A 26,719-nucleotide genomic window follows, 5' to 3' on the forward strand; every position below is an offset into this window, starting at 1 on the left:
CATCAGACAGCCCAGCAACTCAGTGTCAGGGAATATGCCCACGAAATCCTGTGCCCGCCCACCGGAGACTTAGCAAAGCTCACCCGTAGCCCTGTACCCAACAGCACGGCTGTTCACGCACTCAGGCTGTCCCCTCCTTGTGCCCAGGCTGGGCCTGGGACTGGCAGACGTGTAAACATGGACCTGCGAACACCTGGCTGGGGCCCACCCTGCTGACAACTTCCTCCGAGTCTCCCGATGGCTGTGCCTGGGAGGGCCCTTCCCGTAACCAGGCCAGGCCGTGAGTTCACAGACAATCTTGTCCACAGTGCGGGTGAACTCTGCGTGCTGCCGGACCCCTCAGTGGCCGTGAAGCAGGCATCCTTGTCACCAGCCCAGCAGGGGACAGCCACTGCATGGGAAAAGCCAGTGAGCACACCCAGCCCGGCCGGTACCCACAGAACCAGGGGAGATAGGGGCAGAGGGGCGCGAGCCACTGAGTTGGGAAGAGACGAGCGGGGCCACCCACCGTCCTCCACTGCAGCTTGGACATGTGTGGCCAGAACTGCTTGTGTCCTGGAGGGTGAGGCCTGGGAGCGTAACAGGACACGGATCCACTTACATGAGACTCAAACACAGGCACATCTGAGCAATCACGACTCAAGGGTTCTATTTCCATTAAAGCTACAAAGAAATGCAGAGGAGTAGTGTCACAGACGTTCAGACAAAGGTCACGTTTAGGAGAAAGGAAATCAGGTAGGACGGGCAGGTCTGGGTTACTGGCAACACTCTACCTTTAACTCAAGTACAAGTGCCCTGTCCCTCCTAAATGTCACACTACACCTTGTCTTTAAATCCTATGCAGGCGTTTAAGGCGCTGCCTGATAGACGTGGTCGATTTCCGCTTAAAGTTTTTGTTTTTAGAGCAACACCATTCCTAGGAGCTTTTTGTTCCTTTGCTGTGGTTTTATTAGTGTATCAAAGATAAGGGTAGTGACTACACAGCACGTATCCTGTGATGGGGAAGGGGTTGCTCACAACGGCGGGTTCGGGATCCCGCCTTTGCGTGTGCGAGACCTGAAGGCATGGGAAGTCGCTCCGTCGGGACTGAAGACCTGAGGCAGCGCTACTCACAGAGGCACGGAACATGCCGGAAGCATCCACAGACACGAATTCCCACCTGGGACGTGGTGGCATGTCCTGCATCCTGACCGCCGTGGGATCGAGCACGCTGGCACGTGAGAGGCGGTGTGCACGGCACGGGGGCAGTGGCTCCCCGTCCCCAGAACCAGCCCAGAGCCACGGGGCTGCGTTCCCGTCACCCGCCCCTCCTTCGGGGCTCGGGGACACAGTGGTCCCCCACAGCCTTGCTCTTACTCCACCCCATTCCTGAGCACCTCACGCAAAACCACGGGGCCACGGTGGACAGCTGACACCACGCTTCCTTATTTTTCAAAATAAAGCCAAGCGTCAGCCTGGGTTTCGGAAATTCCATGAGAGGCCTGCCCAGAATTGGCCCTGGGGCTCCCACAGGGGTGGGAGGTGTGGACCACCGGCACCAGGACCCTCTGAAGGGGGAAATTAATCAGCAGACGGCCGTCCCAGAAGCTCATTCTCCTCTTCCGACCAACACAAGTGGACGTCTTCATGGGTTTCGTGTTCTTTAATTCCTCACGCCATGGCACAAGGCCAAACCCTGGGCCCCTGGCACGTGTCGGTTGCCTCGGGGACAGACAGACAAGGTCAGCGCATCCTCAGGCAGCACGCACCCCAGGAGAAATCACACGGCTCACTCGGGAGTCGACGAGACAGGCCGCCCCCACCCTGGGCCCACACAGCAGGTGCGCTGTCCCCAGCGGCTTTGCGTGCCAGAGAAGGAAAGGTGGCTCTGAGGGCTGTCACCGAGAACTCAGGTGAGACAAACGCAGTGTCCAGAGCTGGAGCAGGCTTCATCGCGCAGGTAAACACAGGCTTCACAAGACGAAGAGAACTTCGTGGAATACCCAAGAACCTCATCTTGTGAGATTCAAAATTCAAAAAAATTTTTTTAATGTTAACCTTATAAAACAATCAAATTCCTATATGTTCTTTCTTTTTAATGTTTAATTTACTTTTGAGAGAGAGAGTGTGCACATACAAGCAGGGGAAGGGGGGGAAGGCAAGAGAGAGAGGGAGAATCCCGAGCAGGCTCCACGCTGTCAACACACAGCCCAAACTGGGGAACTGTGAGATCATGACCTGAGCTGAAGTCAGACGCTTAACCGACTGAGCCACCCAGGCGCCCTGAGTTCCTAGGTGTTCTTTAGTCTATTGGTGGACTTCCCCCCATTTCTTTGATCTACCTCTGTGTGCATTTACTACCACTGCACAGCTTTAATCACTGTAGATTGTTAATCTCTAGCAGCCCCCATCAACAGTTGCATGACTAGTTTTGCTCACTGCTCGCTTCCGGATTAACTCGTCTAGAATCCTATTCCAAGTTTCATTGGGATTAGATTAAACCTATGGACTAACTTTAGGGGGACTGATGACTTTTTGGTGCGGAGACTCCCGGCCAAAAGTGTGGAATGCTTTTCCATACGTTCAAATTCTTAAAACATTTTCCGCCTTTTACCCTTTTTTTGCCACCCCCACCCCCACCCTGTCAACCACCAATCTGTTCTGCACCTTTAAGTTTATTTTGGTTTTAGACTCCACATACAAGTAAGACCATACAGTATTTGTCTTCATGACTTCTTTCACTTAGCAGAACGCCCATGACATCCACCCGTGTGGGAAGATCTCTTTCTTTCTCATGGCTGAATAACATTCCGTCGTATACACACCACGTCTTCTTTACCCACTCGTCCGTCAACAGACACTTAGCTTGTTTCCAGGTCTTCGCTACCGCGAATAATGCTGCAATGAACAGAGGGTGCAGATATTTTTTTGAATTAAGTGTTCTCATTCTCTACAGATAAATACCCAAAAGCTGGGTGGCTGGATCATAAGGTAATTTCATTTTTAACTTTCTGGGGACCCCCCATACTGGTTTTGGCAGAGCGGCTGCACCAGTTTGCACTCCCACCAGCAGTGCAAGAGGTTCCCCTTTCTCTGCATCCTCGCCAGCGCCTGCTGTTTCTTGTGTGTTGGATACCAGCCATTCTGACAGGTGTCACGTGGCACCTCCTTGTGGTTTGCATTTCCCCGAGGGTCGGTGACACTGAGCACCTCCTCACGTACCTGTTGGCTACCTATTTGTCTTCTTTGGAAAGGTATCTCTGCCCATATTTCAATCAGATCGGGGTTTTTTGCTTTCAAGTTGTAGAAGTTCTTTATATCTTTTGGAAATCAGCCTTTTATCAGACATGTGATTTCCAAGTATTATATCCCCGGTAGGCTGCCTTTTCACTCTGTGGATGGTTTCCTTTGCTGAGCGGAAGCTTTTTAGTTTGATGTGGTCCCACCTGTTCACTGTTGTTTTTGTTGACTTTGCTTTTGGTGTCAGGTCCAAAAACTCGTCGCCAAGACTGATGACAAGGCGCTTACTGCCTGGGGTCTTAGATTTAAGACTTTCATCCGTTCTGACGTTATGTTTGTGCACGGTGGAGGACAGTGGCCCAGTGTCATTCTTCAATGCTGCTGTCCAGTTCTTGCAACACCATTTGTGGAAGAGGCTGTCCTTTCCCCATTGTGTGTTCTTGCTCCCTTGTCGTGAATTAATTGGCCGTGTAGGTGTGGGTTTATTTCTGGATCCCATCCTGTTCCGCCAAGTTATGTGTCTGTTTTTGTGCCAGTACCATACTGTTTCGATCACTATAACTGTGTGACATTGTGCTTTCTCACGACTGCTTTCGATTTTCAGAGTCTTTTGTGGTTCCACACAAACGTTAGGACTTGTTCCAGCCGTACGGATAAATGTCGTTAGAATCCAGACAGGGATTGCACAGAATCTCCACGGTGCTTTGGGTAGGATGGACGTTTTAACAACACTGGTTCTTCCAATCCTTAAGAATCTTAAAGATGTGTGCCCTCTTACACTAGACCCCAGTTTAATCTTCCCATTTCTAAATATTACAACTTTTTAAAAACAGGATTGATTACTGAATAGCACAGAATCTCTGAGATTTGGAGGCCACAATCCCTGTCTCCTCAAGAATTACATTTTACAAATCAAATAGCAGTGGGACATCAGAGATCTGTATCAAAACAACCAGAGAGGGACAGAGCTCACAGGACATGGGCCATGAGATGGAAACTACCAGAACCGGCTGTGGGAACAGGGCTCATCATCCTCTTCTGCTTTTGTGTATGTTTGCAAATGTCCATAACAAGCAGTTTAGAAAGAAAAGCGAAAAGGAAACGGTCAATACTGCTGCCCAGGCAACAGAAAATTATGTATTTACTGCCTTCCCTTCTGCCTTGTAAGACGACGACCCAAGAGCAGATGGCAGGTCTCAGGCGGCAGGGGTGCTGCTCCAGGGCCCTCCGTCAGAGAAGGAAGGGCAGGGGGACACCCTGCGTGTGCCCAAGAGCAGCACTCGTCCACAGGGTGCCGTCACCCCCATTCCGTGTCCCCAGCGTGTGTGCATACACACGTGATTCACACGTGCATGAGCGTACATGGGTGACGTGAGCACTGCACGTGTGTGCCTGTGTGTGGTGTGTGCAGTGCACCACGAGCACATGCGTGTGGTAGGTGGTCACGTGCGGCATGCGGGTCACGTGCGGTTACATGTGGGGTATGTGCACGCATCTGGTGTGCTCATGCAAGCCCGTGGGTGTCCCGTGTGATGGACATGCACGCATGTGCACTGGAGAGAGCGAGCCCAGGGCAGCCGTGGGATCACATGTGGCTCCCAGCTCCCCTCACTGCCTCTGTGGCAGCCACTCACCAGGTCCACACAGCCCTCCTCCCCGAGTTTCCCTCAACCCTTTGCACATGCCACATATGGTGCCGTCACTGAACTCCCCTCGACTGCCCGTTCCTCTAGGACCTTCAGTGACTCTGTCTGTCATCCTGCCAAGGGCTGCCCCGTCCCCTCCTCCCCAAGCTCTCCCTCCAACACTGTGGCCCCGCGTCCCACGCAACAAACGTGCATGGACGGCCCACGTCATGTCCTGTGTAAGCCTCTCACATTGTCAGTCTTTCACAGGACAACAGTGAGATGTATCCTGTGCACCTGCTATGGTGCCTGACACACTGGACAGCCGTGAGGAGGGGAGGTCTGGGAATCGCGTCCTCCCTGCATGGTGTGCAAACCCTGTCCTCAAGTTACAACTCCTGAGCTTGTTTATGCGTCTGTGTCACTAGCATAAGGCCCGTCTTCTGGACGCAAGGTGACATCTGGATTCTAGCGCCTAGTGGGCGAGCGGTGAGCGTCTGCCCGGACACGTGTGCCGAGAAGGGAGAGGCCTGTGGCGTAATGCTCATGCTGTGGGTGCCTCAGTGAAGGACAGCGAAAAATGCCGACGACCCTGAGTGCTGTGTCCACACCCTAATCCTGACACTTATGGATTATGGCCAAAGTCGTGAATCTCTGAGTCTCCACACCCTCATCTTTAAAATGAGGTCTCTGCCTGGTTGTTGCCGATGTTCAATTTCTTCTCGAGTTCCAATTACCTTTTTCCCCTGTGGTTATCTGCACGACCTCTCAATTGGAAAAATATCACGTCCTTACTAAACGCTAAACAAACAAAAAGCCTCCAAGAGCATGCCAGGAGCTGGGAGAGATTAACAAGAAGCCAACCATCCAGGGCCAAATAAATGTCCGTCCTGTCCTTAGACTGCTTCTCCACTCCTGTCCCTGTGCCTCAGCACCTCCCACCCAGCCTGCCCGGTCCAGACGCCCCTGCCTGTGTGTCTCCACCTCTGTCTGTCTCTGCCTCTATCTCCCTGCCTCTCTGTCTCTGCCTCTGTCTCTCTCACCCTCTCCCTGCCTCTGCCTCTCTGTCTCTAACACACACATGTTGTCTCTTGGGCCTTGAACGTCAGGTCAGCGCTGCACCCAGCTTCTTCCGCTCAAGAACCCACGAGCGGGTGGCATCACACAGACACGGCTGCCCCTTCGCCGGCTTCCCTCTGGGATTCGTCTCTGCTCCCGTCTGTACAAGAAGAGGGGTCTCCGTCAGGATCTCCGCTGCAGGCACGGAGCTGTTCACGTGGACATACCAACTGACGGACAACAGAAGGGGCAAGTCCAGAAACACGCCGTGCCCCTCGCTCGACGGGACCCCACACGCGCACATGGAAATCAGGTGGGGACACAGGTGCGCCCCTGCGTGACCTTCTCTGTGATCCTGCCTGGGACAAGCCACTTGTTACACAGCACGTTGTGAACATGACGTCGAGCTGATGGGAGAAACTCCCCAGGTGCAGAAGCAAAAGAGCGAATACACAGCGTCCTGACGAATTCATCCTGCCTTCCTACTGCTGTGTGTAGAGGCCAGAGGGGAGGCCGCCCGGTCCAGGGGTGTCGTGGGGGCACAGGCCCAGCTGCGTTAAAACGGGCTGCTGACGGGCATATCTCAGAGCAAACACCAGCACACTCCCTCTTGGTGCCTCCGGGCACAGAGGTCACACGGCAGGTCCTCAAGGAGCCAGAGACAGAGGACGCGAGCAGCGCAGGACCAGCAGGATGAGCTGGGCCCCGAGCGGTTCACTGAGACTGCGAACCAGGCTAGTTACAGAGAAGACACAGGGAAGGGGCAGCGTGTGGTCACCCGGACCAACGAGCCCCTGGCAACCAGGGAGTCCCTGGCTGTCAACCTCAGAGGGCAAAACAAAGAAGCCAAAACAAGAGAACACACTCATCTGGACATAACACCAGACAAATGTGTGTTCCCAGGACCCACAGGCACCTTGTCTGTTTGTCCCTTAAACAACACAGGAAGAGCTGCTGTCTCCTCCCCAGGCTCCACCAGCTTGTCTGGACCCGGACACCACCCCGTGCGGCCTGAGACCTTGGATTGATACAAGGTCTCAGGACGAATCTGAAAACCAGGAAACGTTCAAATAATAAGCAGCTACTGTGTCCCACCCTCGTGGCCGGACACACTGGGACACAGAGCCACCACCGGCCTCCCGCACGCCTCCCGCCACTCCAGCCACGTCACCCATGCGAAGGCCCTGCCCAGAAGAGGTGGCTCCGTGGTTTGGACTGTTTTCAGGTCAATTCTTCAGCATCACGTGAGCTGCACTCCCTTGAAAACTGGGATTTCAGCATTTCAACATTTGGAGAGATCTCTTACCTCCCCATCTGTCCCGCAAACTTCCCTAGAATGAAGATCATACTTAGACTCTGATGACCATAATAAATTGACAGGAAACCCAAAAATCAGAAATGGGGACACACAGAATGCTTGCTCACATGAAACAACTTCTGTCCAATTTGTAGAGAAAAAGAGAGAATCCAGGCTAGTAAATGCACATCCAGGGAACAGCGAAGCCGGGCCGATGTTCGCACCTGTAAACGCAAGGAAGAGCTCAGGAGCTCAGAACTACATGCATGTTTTACAACATTGTGTAACTAAACCTCGTTCATACTGTAGGCACGGAAAGGAGATTCTTTAAGCGGTGACCGAAAATGTGCACCAGCGGCGATCCAGAATCACGGCCCCAGGAATGTCTGCGTCTCAAACCCTAGACTCCGGGGACATGTCGCAGCCGCCCTATACACAGCCCGTGGTGCAGGGACCCTCAGTCAAGGTCAACGGTTGAGAAAAGGCAGACTGTGGGAGATGGTACTCGTCCCTTCTCTCCTCCCTCCACAGAGACCGTCAGAGCCACTCAGCCCAGAAACCCAGCTCGCCAGCCAGGCGTGACCCACAGGATGCGCCGACGCACACATTGCAGGGCATTGTGCACAAGGCAGTCTCCACCCTGTGACGCTGGCAAACACTGATAACGGCCAAGGTGACCCATTTGCCACCTGGCGTTGCCCACGGCCAAGAACAGGGGATGGAAGACGGGCTCCCTGGGAAATCGCTGCTGCCACATTTCAGGTCAAGTCAACTTAAGAGATACTAATGACCATTCAGAAGCTAACAACGTTGGTTGTTGTTTTCACACATTAAAAATTGTTTCTCGGGGTGCCTAGGGGGCTCAGCCGGTGAAGTATCCAACTTCAGCTCAGGTGATGATCTCACGGTCCGTGGGTTCGAGCCCCGCGTCAGGCTCTGTGCTGACAGCTCGGAGCCTGGAGCCTGCTTCAGATTCTGTGTCTCCCTCTCTCTCTGCCCCTCCCCTGCTCGAGCCTTGTCTCTCTCTCTCTCTCTCCCAAAAATAAGTAAACATTAAAACAATTTTTTTTCTCAAGATTTGGAGCAGTTCACCAAGGAGATGTTAGCTAGCCCCTAACACGGTGAGCAGAAGCACGCAGCCGACCGCAGGGGTGCAGGCAGTGTGAGGGGCGGAGGCCGGGGCACGTGTCCACGTTCCCAGCAGTCTCCACCTCCGGCCGACGCCACAGTTCCTGGCGGGTCTTAGAGTCCGCTTGAGGGTAGAACACAGCAGTCACACTGAAGCGTCACCCATGCTGCAACAGAGGTCTGGAGGAAACGCCAAGATTACTCTTACAGGCTCCAGGGACACGGGAGAATAGGAAGTAATACGAGCACCTTGATACTGATAAATTCAACAGCTCTGATGAAGCACACGCGTTCTTGAGAAACACTACAAAAGCTTACTCGGGCAGAAACATAACCTGAATAAGCTTCTGTTAATTTAGAGTTACCCCCACACACACCCCAAATACACACAAACACAGGAAACTGCAGGCCACGACTTTACTAGTGAATTCTGGCAAACACTTAAGGGAGAGATAATAGCAACTCTACAAAAACTCTTACAGAAAACTGCAAAAGAAGGCTTCCAAAGTCATTATATGAGGCCTGCATTACATTAATGCCAAAACCAGACAATGGTACAAGAATGGAAACAGACCAGTATCTCTCGTAAGACACCAAAATCCTCAACATAGTAGTAGCCAATGATGCCCGGCAATATACAAAATCGTACAATATGGGGGCGCCTGGTGGCTCAGTGGGTTGAGTGTCCAACTCTTGGTTTCGGCTCAGGTCATGATCTCACGGTTCAGGAGTTAGAACCCCGCGTCAGGCTTTACACTTGCCTCGGGCTTTCTCTCTCCCTCCCTCTCTGCCCCTCCCCTATTCATTCTCTCTCTCTCAAAATAAACTTAAAAAACAAGTATTAAAAGTCTAAAAGAAACAAAAAAAAAAGAACTTAAACACAGAGGTCCTACTCAGATTTCAGGAGATGTTGCCATTCAGACACAGGTGCACTGACAGTGCAGAGCCTGCTTGGGATTCTCTCTCTCCTTCTCTCTCTGCCCCTTCCCTACTCTCACAGACGCTAACTTTCTTAATAGTATGTTCTGACAAAATAGGGTTTATCCCAAAAAGGCAAGGTCGGTTCAATATTCATATAAATCCATCAATCTAAAGCATCGTATCCGCTAACTACAAAAAAACAGTCGAGATTACCTCAATAAACACACAAAAATGGCAACTAAGGAAAACCCCACATCTGTTCCTGATAAAGACCCTTCAACAATCATGAGGAGTTACTCCAATGGAGCGAGCACATGTGCAAGCACTGCTAACATGGTAACTCGTGGGTCAAACAGGGAGTATTTTCTCCCCATCAGAAATGATGCAGGTCGCCGTCACCAGCTCTTCCAGCACCACGCTGGGCTCCAGCCTGTGCAGGAAGACAAGGTGAGAAAGTGACAGGACCCCCTCTGAAGACAATCCAGGGGACGCCTGGGTGGCTCAGTCAGTTAAGCGTCCGACTTTGGCTTAGGTCACGATCTCTTGGTTCACAAGTTGGAGCCCCGCGTCAGGCTCTGTGCCGACAGCTCAGAGCCTGAAGCCGGCTTCAGATTCTGTGTCTCCCGGTCTCTCTCTTCTCCTCCCCCGCTCACACCGTGTCTCTCTCTCTCTCTCTCAAATAAGTATTAAAAAAAAGAAGACAATCCAAAAGAATCTATTTTAAAATCTGTTTGAAGGGTGACTTGGTGGCTCAGTTAAGGGTCCAAATCTTCATCTCAGGGTTGTTGAGTGCAAGCCCCAAGTTGGGGTCCGTGCTGGGCGTGAAGGCTAATTTAAATAAACAAATACATTTTTAAAAAATCTGTTAGAACAGGTGAATTCGGGAAACCCTTCAGGCTGAGGGATAGATGTACTCCCCCCGCCCCCAACCTTTACTGTTGGGGAAAAGCTGTCTTCTCCCTTCACTCCTGCGGATCCAAAATTGGAGACTGGCGGTCTTTCCTTCTGAGGCAACTATTCCACTCTCCCCTCCTGTGGCTTGTGTGGTTCCTGATCACTGCTCCTCTGTAGGTGGCGTGTGTTTTCTTTGGCTCCTTTCAAGATCTGCTCTTTTATTGTTTTTTTGTTTTGTTTTGTTTTTTTTAACGTTTATTCATTTTTTGATATAGAGAGACAGAGAGTGAGCAAGAGAGCACCAGAGAGAGAGGGCGACACAGAATCCGAAGCAGGCTCCGGGCTCCGAGCTGTCAGCACAGAGGCCCACAAGGGGCTCGAAATCACAGACTGCGAGATCATGACCTGAGCTCAAGTCGGATGCTCAACTGACTGAGCCACCCAGGCGCCCCTATTGTTTGCTTTTTAAAGACTTTATCTTTAAGGAATTTCTGCGCCCAGCGTGGGGCTTGAACTCACAACCCTGAGATCAAGAGTCGCAGGCTTGACACTGAGCCGCCAGACACCCCAGTGCCCTCAGCTGTCATTTGATTTGCCCAAGTATGGACTTCCTGGCATTTACTCACCTGCTATGCCCTAACTTCCTTGATTTGTGGTTTTGTTCATGTCATTCATTTGGGGAAATTCTCAATTAGGATTTCAAATCTTTCTCCCGCTCTCTTCCCTCTTCTTCCACTGTTCCCGTGTGTGTGTGTGTGTGTGTGTGTGTGTGTGTGTGTCTCACACCTTTCTATAACCGTTCAACAACACACCTGGGCATTCCGTTCTGCTTTGTTCACCCTTCTTTCTCTTTGCTTTTCAGTTTGGAAAGTTTCTATCGACTGATCTTAAAGCTGTCTTGAGGGTTTCCTTCTTCGGCTGGGTCAGGTCTACAGAAAGAGCCATCAAAGACCTTCATTCCTGTGAGTGTGTCTTTACTTCTAGTATTTCTCTCGATTCTTCCTTGGAGCTCCTCCTCTGTTCACGTTCCCCACCTGCCCTTTCCACACGGCCTTGGGCATGTGCCTCGTGCTGCCTTCAGCCACACCCAGGTCTGCCTCGATTTCACAGGGCGCCTGGGCCCTGGGCCGTGACCCCCCGGGGCCGCTGAGGCACCCTTGCCCTTGCACGAGACAGGACGCAGCTGCGGTGAGGCTTCTTCCTCGGTGAGGAGGCATCTGGGGTGAATGCAGAGCAGCTATCCCTCCCCGCCTCCGGACCAGAATGGCGGGCTTTCCTCTGATCTTCCCAATGGGAACTTTGGGAACTCAGCGCTGCCCCTGGAGACAACACCCACTGGCTGGGCCCCAGGGGCTTGAACTCTCCAGCCTGACCACCCTCGGCCCCTGATGGGCTCCCGCTTCAGCTGCCTCTGTGCACCTGCTGCGTCTCCAGTTTTCACGGCAGCGGTGTGCCCTCTGCCCTCAATTCTCTAGTGGACCTCAGAAGAGTCACTAATTTCAGTCCGTTCGCCTTTTCTCTCGTTATGAGGGAAGAAGAGAGAACTTCTGAGCTTTCCACATGTCACAGCAGAAACCACAAGTCTCCAGAACAAGCCCTTTGGAAACTGCAGGGCAGTTTCTTCTCAAGAAAAACACTCTCTCCACATGGCCCAGCGGTTCCACTCCTGGGTGTCCGCCCAGCAGAAGCGTGTCAGTGCGTGAACACAGGGCTGACACGCGTGCATTCCCACCAGCTTCACCTGGGACAGCCAAAGGCTGAAAACAACCCACACCTCCATCAACAGGGACGTGCATAAACAAACATGATAACATCCATGCAAACGACACCAGTCAGCAATAAAGTGGAACACATTCAGATATGCAAGACCAGCTTTTGTGGAAGAAGACAAAACTCAGCACAAACTGCATAAGTGCGTTTATATAAAATTATAGAAAATGCAAAATAAGCTTCAGTAACAGAAAGTGGACAGGGTGGTCACCAGGAACGGAGCCTGGAGGGGCAGCAGGCAGGAAATGCAGACAGGCATGAACAACTGGGTGACAAGCTGCATTTATCTTGACTGTGGCAAGGTCTTCATGGGTGAATATGTCAAAACCTACCCAATCTTACACTCTATAAATGTTCAGCGTATGCTTGATCAACTATACCACAATAAAGCTGTTTTTAAAAAGAGGAAAAAATAGGGGCGCCTGGGGGGCTCAGTCAGTTGAGTGCCCAACTTTGGCTCAGGTCATGATCTCACAGTTGGTTCATGAGTTCGAGACCCACGTCGGGCTCTGTGCTGACAGTTCAGAGCCTGGAGCCTGCTTTAGATTCTCTCTCCCTCCTCTCTCTTTCTCTCTCTCTCTCTCTCTCTCTCTCTCAAAAATAAACACTAAAAAAAACTTTTAAAGAGGAAAAAATAAAATTAGTTTCATGTAACACTTAGGGATTGGTTATAGAATATGCAGAATTACTGGGGCGCCTGGGTGGCTAAGTCGGTTAAGCGTCCGACTTCCGCTCGGGTCATGATCTCGCGGTTCGTGGGTTTGAGTCCCACGTTGGGCTCTGTGCTGACAGCTTGGAGCCTGGAGCCTGCTTTGGATTCTGTGTCTCCCTCTCTCTCTGCCCCTCCCCCAATTGTGCTCTGTCTCTATAAAAAATAAATAAAATGTAAAAAAAAAATTTAGAATATATACAATTACTTCTGTCACTGAAAAATAAAACATAAAGTTTACAGCAGGACTTTTGTTTTTACTGAGAATTAATTCAGATCAAGAAGACACCTGTAATACATGTGCACTGTAGAAAATGATATTTTTAAGCAAATATACCAAAACTTACCCACCTAGACAAATAAATGCTGCTTTCCCCAAAACACAGGCTGTGAGAAAAAACATTCTACTCTGGTATGTGGCCATTACGCAACACAATTTTTGGACTGTCTCCTGGATTTGAAATTACTTCAGTTTATGAGCAACATAAAAAAGCTACTTTTATTGTTTTATGATCACACCTGGTAAATGAAATCCTTATTACATTTCCCACTTTAAAGCTAGAATTTCCAAAATGTATTTGAAAACAACACAATTTTGACACAGTGTAACATGGCCTTTTTACAATTTCCTTAGTATTTTTTTTCAAGAACATTATCTCGGAACAAAACTGGCTTTGTCTTTCCTCCCATGGAACGTACACACTGAAAAATCAGTCACCGTAGAATCATAAAACTACATGTTTGTAAGAGGAACAAGAATTAATTTCTGGAGTAGAACAGGGGTATGCAAGAGGCCTGAACGTGACACAGACAAAAATATTACTCCAAAAACCCCTATTTTATCACCACCACGTTCATCCACCCTTGTAATAGCACGCATCTTCTATTTAGAATTTTTTATATTACCTTAATCGTATAATGTTAGACACATTAACAAAATAGTAATAAGGACACCTAAGTTGTGAAGTACGAAAGCTGGAACACAGGCTTGGTGTCTACATCAGGAACTGGACACCGTGAAGTCTGGGCTCTTCCTGACCCCACCTTACCTCCCATCCCACTACTCCACAGCTGGCCTAGAGAACAGCAGGAAGAATCTGGAGTTTTAACTCCCATGTTCCAAAATATATGACCCTACTTGAGTATGGCTGGGCTTGCTCATGCTCTATAAAAATGGCTTTTGATTCAACACAATGTTCCAAGATCAACAATCCCACGTAGTCCTGTGTGGCCCGTTCATTTTTACTGCTGTATTTCATTGCACAGACGTGCCACAACTTACGTCCCAGTCGGTCCATGTTGCTTGGTCGCTTCCAGTCTGGCGCTACGACCTTGCTCACATCCCCTCGGGCACCCGTGGAAAAGGTGTGTCAGGACTATGGGTCCCAAACTGGACAGCAGAATCACAAGCAGAGGCTTGTTCGAGGTGCAGATTCTTGCAATCGATCCCGATCCTCAGCCAGTAGCTCTGGGGCCAGAAATCTTCATTTTCACAGACAGACCCGCATGGTCTCCACACATCATCCTTAACAAACCATGTTCTAAAGACAGCTCGTAATTGCTGGGGCCAGGCGGCATTCACACATTCAGACTTGCAAGATCGTGTTTTCCAACTTGCTGCATTATTTTATACCCAAACCAACAGTTATAGGCGTTCCAACAGTATATATGCTTGACAGAGTTTTCCCAAATCTAATGGTTGTGAAATAGTATTTCATTTTGATCTTTTTTTTTTTATTATTTCTATGCTTCCTTATTGACTAGTCAAGTTTTCCTTTTTGTGACACACCTATTCACGCCTCCTGCCCAATTTCTAATTCTTCTATTGACATGTAGAATTTTGTTTATACCATCCTGGATATTAATGCTTTGTGGATTATATATGCTGTGACTACCATCTGTGGCTTACCACTCACCTCTTCTAGCATGCCCTGTAAAGCACAAATCTTCACTTTTAACATGGTTGAATGTATCACTTTTTTCTAGTATGATTAATGCATTTTTGGAGAGTTGCTGAATAGACCCAAAATCATACAAATATTCTCATATTTTTTTGAAAAGTTAATGTTTTTCCTTTCACATATAATGTTTGCACTGGTTTTCTTTGGTGTGAGGTAGGGATCCAGATTCATTTCCTGTTCCACATGGATAACTAATAACACTAGAACCATTAATTACACAGGCCACTTTCCTCCCGACTTGTGGTTCTAGGAGATGACATGTTCCAAATTTTCAGATACTTGAATCAATCTGATCTCTTCCTAACCTCACTAGTCAATTTCTCCAGTCCTGTGCCAAAAGTACATTCTATCTACCACAGCCCTGCCAGGCTTAGGAAACCATTTTCTTCTCCTTTCCTTCCTCCTGTTTTCTGGGATATCACATCAATCCTGGCCTTTGTTTCAAATAAATTTAGGAATCAGACTGTCAAATTCCCCCAAGAAACTCTGGAACAATTTGCATTTGAAAGAGCATTTATTTAATCTACTTGGCAATATGGGAAAACTAACATTTTTACAATATTGACTCTTCCTTTTTATTTGTTCATTTTTTTTTAATGTTTATTTATTTTTGAGAGAGACACAGAATGCAAGCAGGGGAAGGGCAGAGAGAGAGGAAGACACAGAATCTGAAGCAGGCTCCAAGCTCCGAGCTGTCAGCACAGAGCCCGGATGCGGAGCTTGAACTCACAGACGTGAGATCATGACCTGAACCGAAGTCGGACACTTCACCGACTGAGCCACCGTGGCGCCCCTTATCTTCCTGCTTAAAGTTTGAGAGAGGGAGTATGAGCAGGGGAGGGGCAGAAAGAGAGAGAGGGAGAGGGAGGGAGGGAGGGAGGGAGAGAGAGAGAGAGAGAGAGAGAGAGAGAGAGAGAGAGAGAGTGAGTCCCAAGCAGGCTCCTCTCTGCTAGCACAGAGCAAGACAAGGGCCTGGAACCCACAAGCTGTGAGATCACGACCTGAGCTGAAATCAAGAGTCAGGTGCTTATCAACTGAGCCACCTGGTGCCCCAATATTGACTCTTCCTATTAATGTATGATGCGCTCTCATTTTTTTGTTTAATGTCTTGGTTCAAGTTTTTAAGTATTTCCATGGGTGATTTCAAGTCTCTATTTTTATCAGGTTTTTCCCACTAGGTACCTTATGTGTGTTTGTCCTTAGAGTAAGAACTTTCCGAATTCTGGGTGATTTACTATGATGGTTCTAAAATTGTAAGCCCATTAAAAAAAGAAAACCCACTAAAAAAAAAAAATTACTTCTGCTCTAGTTCTAACTCACCACACTTCCTAACCCCCTTACATAAGGTAACCACATTTCATCATTTCCTTATCTTTTCAAAGTTTTTCTTTGTGGTTACCCTTGAAATTTTACTATGTATCTTACAAAGACAAAAGTTAAAATTTTAATCCCCCCAGCCATTAAAAAAAAAGAAAGAAAGAAATTTAAATTTTTTTTTTCAACGTTTTTTATTTATTTTTGAGACAGAGAGAGACAGAGCATGAACGGGGGAGGGGCAGAGAGAGAGGGAGACACAGAATCGGAAACAGGCTCCAGGCTCCGAGCCATCAGCCCAGAGCCTGACGCGGGGCTCGAACTCACAGACCGCGAGATCGTGACCTGGCTGAAGTCGGACGCTTAACCGACTGCGCCACCCAGGCGCCCCAAGAAAGAAAGAAATTTAAACACTAACTGCAGACACCACTTTAGAGGGATGGGTGTTGGCATTTTGCCCACTCTGAAACCACTGCTCTGGGACTTTTTCTCCCTGTAGCATTTCAAGACGGTCCACTAGAGGAGAACTGGTGAAAACCATCCTCATTTATCGCCAAGTGTCTGCATCTCCCACTCATTCTTGAAAGACAGCTTTGCAGAGTCCAGGATTCTGGCTGCTTCTTCCTCTCAGCATCTGGAGCTCAAAAAGTGACTGGAGAGACACGGACTTCCAGTTCTAGTTCCAAACCTTCCAAAGGAGGGTTAGGTGGAGCACAGAAACACTACAGTCAGGGGCTGAGAGGTGAGGGGACACAGTGCCAAGGGTGAGAGAGGTGTTCTCTTCACTTCCGGACACCCCCATCAAACTTCGGGCCAGATTACGCCTCCTGGACCCCGTGTCTAAAGTGGCTCCAGGGCCCACAAAGCCCACAGGCATCACCTGTGCCTCAGAGAGCTCTCAGGGCTCCAGAGATCTGCCTAATCCAGTTTCATTTTGACCAAAAGCTCCTTAAAAATGTTTCAAGCTTGGGCGGCTCAGTAGGTTGAACATCCACTCTTGGTCTCAGCTCAGGTCATATCTAACGGTTCGTGAGTTCAAGCCAGCACTGGGCTCCGTGCTGACAGTGCAGAGCCTGCTTGGGATTCTCTCTCCCTCTTTCTCTGCCCCTCCCCGATCATGCTCTCTCTCTCTCAAAATAAATATTTTTTAAATGTTTCAATAAAATTATTTTTAAGTTACTCAATACTTTTATAGGATTTCATTCTCAGCTTCTTCCCACCGTCATATGGACTATATAGCACACTTTGCATGTAACAATTTAAGTGTTCCCAATTTCTGAACTTAACTATTAATTTATTAAGGGAAACCAGAAAATCTATGCATAGTGAGACACATCTGAGTGGCATTTTGACGAACTTATAATAGCAGTTTTGCCTTTGGGATTTTGTTTTTGTTTTTTTTTTTAACATTTATTTAAGTAATCTCTACATGTGGGGCTCAAACTCACAACCCTGAGATCAAGAGTCACCCACTCTTCCAACTGACCTGGCCAGGCGCCCCGCCTTCTCAATCCTTTATACTAACATGTGAACTTCTAAACGTAACTGAAGACGTAATTGTGAAATTTGGATGCTAATCACATGTTTCTACAGGGTCAGGGAAGAAAGACAAGGAGTCCGTGAACTTCTGCCCTCTGGGGGCTGACTGAAGGCAGGGAGCCCGACCAGTGTAAAGAGGCAGCAGGATGATCCCGGGCCGGGACCGAACGTCTCCTCAGGTTCCCGCAACCACCACACCGCTTCGCCCACGGGGGGACAGCGGTTGAAAGAGCAGCCAGTCCAGATGCGTACTGTCCCCACAGAACGAGCAGGGCCTGCTTTCTGTAAATGCAATTTTTTAAAGACTTTCAAACAAGCTTACTGCAGTAAGAACAGGGCAGACGTCTTATGAAACCCCTGAGGGACTCTGACAACACCTGCATTGTATCAGATTGTTAACTCCCTCCAGACACTGCCGGGGCGGACAAGCATACCTACTTGTCACTTAAAGGGAGCCCAGCACACAGGCAGGATTACAGACCTTTGAAGTCTAAAGTTAAAATTTTTCAAGTGGGCAATACTAGAATTTTCACCAAAGCAAAAAATTTAAACAATAAGTAAAGAATATGGGGCGCCTGGGTGGCTCAGTCAGTTAAGCATCAACTTCGTCTCAGGTCACGATCTCCCCATTCACAGGTTCGAGCCCCGCATCGGGCTCTGTGCTGACAGCTCAGAGCCTGAATCCTGCTTCGGATTCTGTGTCTCCCTCTCTCTCTGCCCCTCCCCCATTCATGCTCTGTCTCTCAAAAATAAATAAAACGTCTTTTAAAAAATTTTTAAATAATAAAAAAAGACTCCTAATAACATAAAATTTTTACAATAGTGATTACAGAATGTGGATTTTTAATGAATTTCATATGGCAATGAAGACGTTCAACACTTAAAAACAATTACACCAATACAATAAAAACACTTCCTGTACACAACACTTATAAATGCATACTTTCCCCCCAAAGAAACTTGTTTTTCACAGATTTAAGCAACAAGTGATTTACATAGGATTCTTCAAATTCCAAAATATGTACACAATTTTTGTCTCTACAGAAATCGATGTGCAGTGGTTGAGAAAGAGTGCTGTTTTGTCCAACAACGTAGTTCTTACGAAACTTTCTATCAATACACATTTTCCAGTAACCACACATTTTCCTTCCATTATCAAATGACATGTGAGCATACAGAACAAAACCACTCTCATTTCCAAACACGATTTCAGATGAGATCACATGTGGCTGATCACGACTTAATCTCAGCCACACAAGTACACACATGCACATGGACGCTCACACACGCGCACACACACACACGCGCGCACGCACACGCACGATCCCAAATCTCCATGACTCCCGAAAACACCACCACTAAGGCCACAGCAGCAGCTGAATGGAAGCACGTCAGAGGACGACGTGGTCGTGATAGTAGGGTGTCCTGCTCCTGAGAACTCTCCCCAAAAGCATGAGGCCTTGTGCCCTCGTGGAGACACGGGAGGAGTGAGGAGGTCGGCCACTCCCGTTGGCGAGACAGTGAGCAGCTGCCGGCCACAGAGGGCACTAGTTTGCAAAGAACTAAATGGCCATCAAAAATATTTATTTCAAAGCTTCCACTTTTTTTAATCCGGCAGAGATCTGGTTCTTAAGTCTGATTCAACTGTGTTTGTATACGTTTTTCAGTGCTCCTAACAATGATTCTAAGACACCCAGACATTCAAATTAAAACACAACAGGAGCCCAAGAGTGTGGACACACAGATTGGAGGCCTGAGGCCACCCGCACTCTGGCGCTGGGGGTGTGGTGCCCCTAGGTCGGCAGGGGCCAGATGGCAGGCTTCATAAATGACTTTCTGCGCCCCCCAGGCACCGACCTCAACCGCCCGTAGCAGGACGGGTTTCTCCTGGTCCTTCTTCCCTTCCAGACCATGTCAATCATCTCAAAATCATTCCAGAGAATTTGGGGCTGGAATTCCTCACGAGGTACCACACATAGGACCCGAGCCATGGGAGCCTCAAGTGAGACGCGTTCACTCAGGACCCAGGGCGGCCCACGTGCTCCTCCGCCAGCCGTCACCACCGGAAGTGGGGCACCCACGATCGTCTTCACGGTCACCCTCTTGTGCCTCTCCAAGTGCACACACTCAAAGAATTAAAAATAGGAGGATGGTACGCAGAGACGGCTCTTTATCAAAACTGTGACTGAGCAAGAAACACGAACTCACAAACAGCGGACAACAGTGAGTCCTACGAAGGCAAGAGCGACGGGCTCGCCCAGGCAGTGGCAGGGCTGGCACGCGGGGGCGTCCGGCTGCTGAAACGGGAGCAAGCTGCCGGCCTGCGACGCATCGCTGCAGCCGCCCCTGCCGGCCGCTATGATTGTCTGTCCTGCCTTCGGAACTGAACTGGGCATCCCAGCCACACGCAGTGGCGAGACGCCCCCGGTCTCCAAACGTGCTGTTCTGAGGTAGTACTCTTTTATTTGCATTGTTGGCTCTCAAACACCACCAAGGAAGTGAACCCCCTTAGAAATACGCAAACCAAAGTGTAGAATAGAAAATAAATAAGGTTTTGTTTTCAGGTAGCAGGCAGGGCCTTCTTCAAAAGGTCAAGTCACATTCAATGGATAAGTCATCTGTAACTTCTCAAAACTGTTTATAACCATGGCTATAAACTAAAGTGCTTTAAATTTTGCTTAGTATCTGAAATCAGTGATTAGAATCACATTTTTGAATTTGCTAACATGAGACCTCAGGAGATTGAAATGATTTTCCACAAAAAGAGCAGAAACTTTTTCTTTTCAAATGACTCTCCAAATGTAAAGTCTGCATCCTACTTCTGTTAGCGTCTAACATCCAGGTTGTTTTACGTAACTACGACGGGACGGAGTTGAAGCTCCGTGACAGCACGGCACACGCTAAAACCTCACGCGGAAGCAACCCTCAAGTCTTCCAGTGCACCTGCCGTGCGTCAGCCAACGCGGGTGCAGCTCCGCAACCTTCCCGGCACAAGGCAGACATGTATAATTATTCCAGAAACGCTACACTCTACTTGCGCCTCACAGTAAGTACGCGGGTTCACATTTAACTCACGCAAACGTAATGCCCTCCTGTCAGCTGTCAGACGCCAGCAACTCACAACACACGACGTGCTACGGGGAAGGGGCTTCGTCTCCACTGCACGGAGGGCGCCAGCACACACACAAGACGAAAATAAAACTTAGGACCATACGTTTTGCTGTACATTTCATGCAAGCTGGGTACAATGAAAAAAGAACATACAAATCACCCTCGTCAGGGCCCGACTCTCAGAAAAAGGGCTTGACCGACAGGAGAAAAGCGGCACCGGTCCACAGGTCCACGGTGAACCACGCGACGAAGGAACGCCGGCAACCTCATTTCTCTTGTAACAATGCAGGGATGTTGATGTTCCAGCCAATGGCTTGCCTGTCAAACCCGCAGGTGAACAGATTGCACATGGGGTGGTCCTCGCTCCACGCCGAGCAGCACACCATTCTTCTGTGGCCCTATTATCACACAAACCAGAATTAGTATATCCTTCCTAAGGCAGAAGCGCAATAAAACCTCAGCCAGATTTACAACTACACGAATCAAGGCGACGGAGTCGAAAGAAAAAAACATTAACAGGCGGCATTAGTCCACACGAGCCACAAACCGTGCACGTGGCAACAAGCTTTCAGCCACGTGCTGCGGAGAGGCCGAGGCAGGGCGAGGGGCGTCAGCACACATGACCAAAAGCATTTTGTGATTCTTTAATAAAATGAGTAAGATTATAGTCAGGGAAAAAGAATATATGATCAATTTGGAGATTTTTAATGAGCTAGATAATATTTGGGAATAAAATAAATGAAATCCATTCAAAGACCATTTTAACAAATAGTTGGCTCAGGTAATAAAGTGGCCAGAAAAATACATTTCATATCAAATAAAACAAGGATAAAATAAATGATCTTTCAAGTCAATTCCTGCTACCTTCAGGAAGTCCAGCTAAGTTATCAGAATGCTGGAAAAAATTACTGCCAAACACTAGCAAAGTTTTTAGAATGTGATATACCTAGTGTATACATGTAGAGACACAACAATGCCTCGGCACGTGTGAATATACTTCCAGATTAACATGATCACGGTCTAGTGATAAAGTACAAGAAACAGGATTAAGGAAAGCTGACAGAAATTCCAGAAGTAAAAGGAACACTCAGACGAATGGCACAGGGACACCACCCCCACCCCCCACCCCCCCGGGTGGCTCAGCTGGTGAAGTGTCAGACTCTTGGTTTTGGCCCAGGTCACGATCCCACATTTCTGAGATCAAGCCCCGCATCAGGCTCTGTACTGACAGTGTGGAGCCTGCCTGGCATTCTCTGTCTCCCCCTCTCTCTCTGTCAATCTGTCCCTCCCCAGCTTGTTCTCCCTCTTAAAAAAAGAAAGGAAAAAAACAAGAATGGCACAGAAGTTCCCTGGTAAAGCATCCACATGTGGAAAGTGCTCTCTATGACAAAGAACACAACAGTCCACAAAATAAAGTATTGCCAACACAAACCCACACAACAAAGGGTTTCAAGAGCAATGTTGTTAGGCTTCTTTGTTAAAAACCTCAGAAGAAAGAGGGAACGATGCATCCATTAACTGGCAGTGATCAGGACTCTGCACAGGAACCAGTTAAAGATCAGTCAACTCACGGCACTGCCGACAGAAACCCTCAGGTCAGGTGCTTAGTAAGGGGGTAAGGCAGGGCCAGCCAGCACGCAGAACGCTGGCAAAGGAGCACTCGCCCAGGACCCACCTGGAGTCCAGCCTCCTGTGTCCCTCGGACCCGAGTGCACAAGGACATGCCTGGGGCACATGTGTACTTTAGAAACGCCCCGCCCCCCTCTCGGGTCACAATGTGCACACTGCACAGAGCGCTGCACACCGGCCACGGGCCAGTGTGCTTTCTGGAACAGCTCATAGACACGCTGCACCCAGAGCCTTGTCCCTTGGCCCCTCCAGCGCTCTACAGAGCTCGCTTGGCATGAAACACACTTTTGGGAAACACCACCTGCACTCTCCCCAAAGTAAAACAAGTTCACGCTTCAGCCACCTTCACTCTAGCTATCAATTTCAAATAAGGTTGTTGTTTTGTCTTCTTAAAGTCTGTCGGTTCAAAGAAGCCGGGGCGACAGAAAGCAGGGACTGCCGGCTGTGGTTCCAGGACACCGAGCCCAGCATTTTTCTATCTGAAGAAGTGTCACAAGTTCAGAATTAAGTGAAACGTTACTCATCAATCTTAAAAATAATTCTATTCAACACAACACTTCAGGAGGAAACAAATCCGAGCACCACTAATTCTACAGTTTCAACAGGGCTACCGTGTACAGACAACCAATGCGAGCTGCCTCCACGGGATCAGCACCATCAGAACCTCTCACAACTCCGTACTTTCTCGAGGAGAATGTTCTCAAAGTAGAAGTCGTGCACGCCCGACCTCGTGTCCCAGGCGCAGCCCTCACAGGCCGCACAGCGCTGTCAGGTACCACACATGGGTCCCAGCCCATGGGTCGTGTTAACGACGCAGCGCGCATGCACAGCAGTGACTCTGCAGATGCCAAGCTCGAACCTTCCCTTTGTCGGGGGGAGGTGAAGATTTTATTAGGCACTCTAATTTCACGAGTACCTTTTCTGTGACGCGTACTCAAAGAATAGAGTTTCAAAATGAACTTAGGACAGTACGCATACAAGCCCCGAGGGGGACAGCAGGTGAAACCCCATGTTGAGGGCAGAGGCCTTTCACGGAGAGTTGGCACCACGTAAAGTCAGGCCTCGCTGACAGCCAACACCCTTCGCCGTTGGCCTCTGAAGCCACCTTCGGTCTACAGCTCCTAACACCAGGGCCAGCCTGCGGGTCACAAACCACTCTGTGAGGCTTTACACAAGACGACGGGGGGCGCCTCCACAAGGGGTCGGCAGAGCCATGGCCATGGGGCAGCAAGCGTGGCAGGCGCTGGGGGCACAGACGCTGACTGCAGCGTCAGGGGCCACATGAACTGGCTCACCCACACGGCTGTCACACTGACACACGGAGAAGGCCGTGGGAGGAAAAGGAGGGGGGCCAGGGGGCAAGGCTCAGTTAAGCACCAGGCCTGCAAGGGTGTGGCCTCAGCGATGGGGCTTGGGGGGTAGTGGGGGAAGATGGGAGGGGAGGGGCAGGGGGATGCAGGAGGGAGCGTATGGGGGGTTATGCATCACAACAACATCCACTGCCCCACAGGAGCCATCGGGAACCACCTAAGTGCAAACTCCCAGGTGGCACGCAGGGAATGTGCATCAGCAGGTCTGAGCCGCAGCCACAGCCACGAGCACCACACTCCCCCTCCCCCGCACCGTCTGGGCTGACTCCCAGCAAAGCTGCATCTAGATGGGCTTTTCCCGTCCTGCACCTGCCAGGGAAAGGGCTCTTCCGGTCTGGGCGGGGCGGGTCCTCTTCTGAAAGAGGCCCCGCGGCCCACACCTCTGCGTCCGAGTGAGGGCGCACACTTTCACTTGCCAAGAGGTGAGGCTGTGATGTCCCGGAGGGGGACCGCCACCATGGGCGCCCTCTGCTCCCCACACGAGACTGGGGGGCGGAGTGCACCATCTCATTTAAGTTTAAAAACACGTGGCACACTCAGTTCAGGTACTGGGGAACCCTTCAACTTTAAATTTTGTGAGTCCTAAACACAGATCAAGTACTTCCAGTGAAATCTAGCGTCCAATGACAGTAGGAAAATAAGAATGTGACACCTCTGGTGTGTTTATATCGATTACAATTATAAAAGCACTTACGTCTAGTATATCTGGATAATTTAAACGTATCGTTAGTTTCTCTCTTTTTAGAAAACCTAAAATGACATGGGGTTCGTCGATCAGTGGTGACCTAGGACGCAGACTCCATGCTGTCCCCAAGGCTCGCTGCCAACGTGCGGGGCGAACATGCGGGGCGAAAGCACACCTACCTGCCGGCTGCTACGGGGGAGCCGAGCCAGCCGCACGCCCGACATGTCGAACAGCCTCACTTGCCGGTTGTCGTGTGGGAGGGCGATTATCTTCTGGCCGACGCATACATTGATCCTGCGAAGGAGAGACGAAATGGGTTATGGATGAAGTCGGGACGGCACAAGTCTCCGAGTTTACAGACTATCACGCGGTGGGAGACTTCGCACCATTCACGCTTCAAGGCAGGTGCTATCTGTCTCAGCGTCAGCACACAGAGACCGAGTCACTTACCTGTAATCACAGTGACTCAAATGTAGCCCCACAGCGTTTGCCCAAAGGTGGCTCATTCTTCTCCTTTGAAGTTCACTGCCCCAGCCCGATTTTATACTCACATTTCAGCACACAGGGGATACTAAATCTGCATAAGGATCAATAAAAAATAATCCCCCCTGCAAAAAATACTTCCCCAGAAGTCTAATGCACTTTTCCAAATGCTCTCTTAAACACCACATGTACATGAATAAAACACTGCATGACAAGCCACCCTCTCAGGACATAACAAGCAGCCCTCTTCACCTGTTGATGGCAGAGTCTGTGCGAATAGTCGCAATGGGGGATCTCATATTCCTTAAATCCCAGACCTTCACGGTGCGGTCATCGCTGCCCGAAACAACATTATCTCCCACGGTGAACACGGCCGAGGTCACGGTGCTACAAATAAAGGGCACAGGTTCAAAAGATCATCAGCAAGTCCCAGGATGCAGACACAAGTCCTCTCCACCTGCGTAATGAGCACACAATCCCGCTGCCAGAGACTGGTAAGGCAGGTGGAGACGTGGAAACGGATAGTTGTCTCCGACTCCACTAACTCCTGCTTAAATCTCCCTGTGAGTGTAAACACAATGAGTATTAGAAAAGTACAGTCCATTCTACTCAGCTGTACCTTCTCAGGCAATGGAGCAAAGAGAAGCTACCAGAAGACATCGATTAGACAGAACCCGCCAAAATGTCTACATACTCGCACCTGATAGCACAAATGTAAAAAAAAAAAAAAAAGAAAGAAAAGAAAAAGAAAAATCCAGCCTAACTTTCAGTTTAATCAGAACATTGGAGAAAAACCCATTCCTTTAACTCAACAACCACCACCACCACCACCACCACCAATTCAAAAACGTGCCAAGAATTTAAACAGAACTTTCTCCATGGAAGATTCACAAAAAGGCCAAAAAGCCCATGAAAAGATGCTCACTGTCAACCATCAGGGGAGTGCAAATCAAAACCACAGCATCCCATCTCACTCCCCTTAGAATGCCTTCCATCAAAAAAACAGAACACAAGTGTTGGTCAGGACGTGGAGAAAAGGAACCTCATGCCCTGTTGGTGGGAATGCAAGCTGGTGCAGCCACTGTGGAGGACAGTGTGGAGGACAGTGTGGAGGCTCCCTGTATAGTTAAAAATAGAACTACCCTGTGATCCAGCAACACCACTACCGGGCACGCATCCCAAGGAAACGGATCAGTACCTGAAGAGGTACCTGCGCCCCCATGTTCACAGCAGGCAGGACAGGCAAACCACCTAATGGTGACACACGAATGTACAAAGAAGATGGGATGTGTGTATGAACAACAGGGTCTTATTGGGCCATAAAAAAAAGCCAGAAATCCCGCTGTCATCACGGGGATGAATGTGGACACCATGCTACATCAGGCAGTGGAGGAGGGGGGCCCACGTGTGACGCACAGAGAACAGGGGGAGGAAGGGAAGCCCGGACTTGAAGCCAACGGCCCCTCTGAACCCCCATCTCAAACGCAGAGGAGCGTCAGGCCTGGCCTGGTGCAGAGGCCGCGACAAGCTGGGAGGGACTCTGACGCCCGGCCTCCCCCGTGGACTCCGGTTCTCAGGGAGTTGTGGCCAAGTTAAATTTCAGTGAACATTCTGCTAAATTAATGAAAAAAGTCTCCACAAAAGACCGTCTCACCTTATGTTAATGAAATGCTGAAAGACATTAGGTTTTTAATAAATCACCGTCCTGACAGGTATTGTAGGGCATCAAAGGGAAAAGCTGGCGCGGGGGCCATGGCTCTCAAGGCACCCTCGGACTCGGGTCCCCGGGGGAACCCACTGTGCCATGACTGCTCACTGGAAAAGCTCAGACTCTGCCGAACTCCAGCCGACTCATTTATCTTGTCGCTGAGAGCAGCCGGGCGTGTGCTTCCAGCTGACAGCGCACTACCTTCTCACCGCACACCACTGGCCGATCTGGAACATTCCGCTCCCTCCGCGGGTCTCAATCACCGGAGAGACTGTAATGCTAGCACTCCTCATTAGG

At 49.5% G+C, this 26,719-nt stretch overlaps 1 protein-coding gene and 1 long non-coding RNA gene across 9 annotated transcripts in view; one reads left to right on the plus strand and one right to left on the minus strand.

The window, feature by feature from the left end:
• Positions 1–2,634: 2,634 nt before the first annotated feature.
• Positions 2,635–26,719, minus strand: part of WDR37 (WD repeat domain 37) — a 79,873-nt gene continuing 55,788 nt past the window's right edge. For 4 of the 8 annotated variants that reach the window (XM_058682033.1, XM_058682032.1, XM_058682037.1 and 1 more), the window contains 3 exons: positions 24,967–25,101; positions 24,411–24,525; positions 18,263–20,945 (listed from right to left, as the gene is read on the minus strand). In XM_058682033.1, the coding sequence (XP_058538016.1) occupies positions 20,814–20,945; positions 24,411–24,525; positions 24,967–25,101 (382 nt within the window). In that variant the 3' untranslated portion in view covers positions 18,263–20,813. Of the gene's footprint in view, positions 2,878–7,258; positions 7,425–18,262; positions 20,946–20,970; positions 21,568–24,410; positions 24,526–24,966; positions 25,102–26,719 lie in introns of those variants that run through there. The other 4 variants (XM_058682035.1, XM_058682034.1, XM_058682036.1 and 1 more) reach the window with 4 other exon arrangements.
• Positions 22,378–24,933, plus strand: LOC131483679 (uncharacterized). The gene is made up of 2 exons (XR_009247861.1): positions 22,378–22,948; positions 24,292–24,933. It is a non-coding gene; the product is annotated as an uncharacterized LOC131483679 (long non-coding RNA).

The sequence above is a fragment of the Neofelis nebulosa genome, chromosome 8 (assembly GCF_028018385.1).
Source record: "Neofelis nebulosa isolate mNeoNeb1 chromosome 8, mNeoNeb1.pri, whole genome shotgun sequence".
Taxonomy (NCBI): Eukaryota; Metazoa; Chordata; class Mammalia; order Carnivora; family Felidae; genus Neofelis; species Neofelis nebulosa.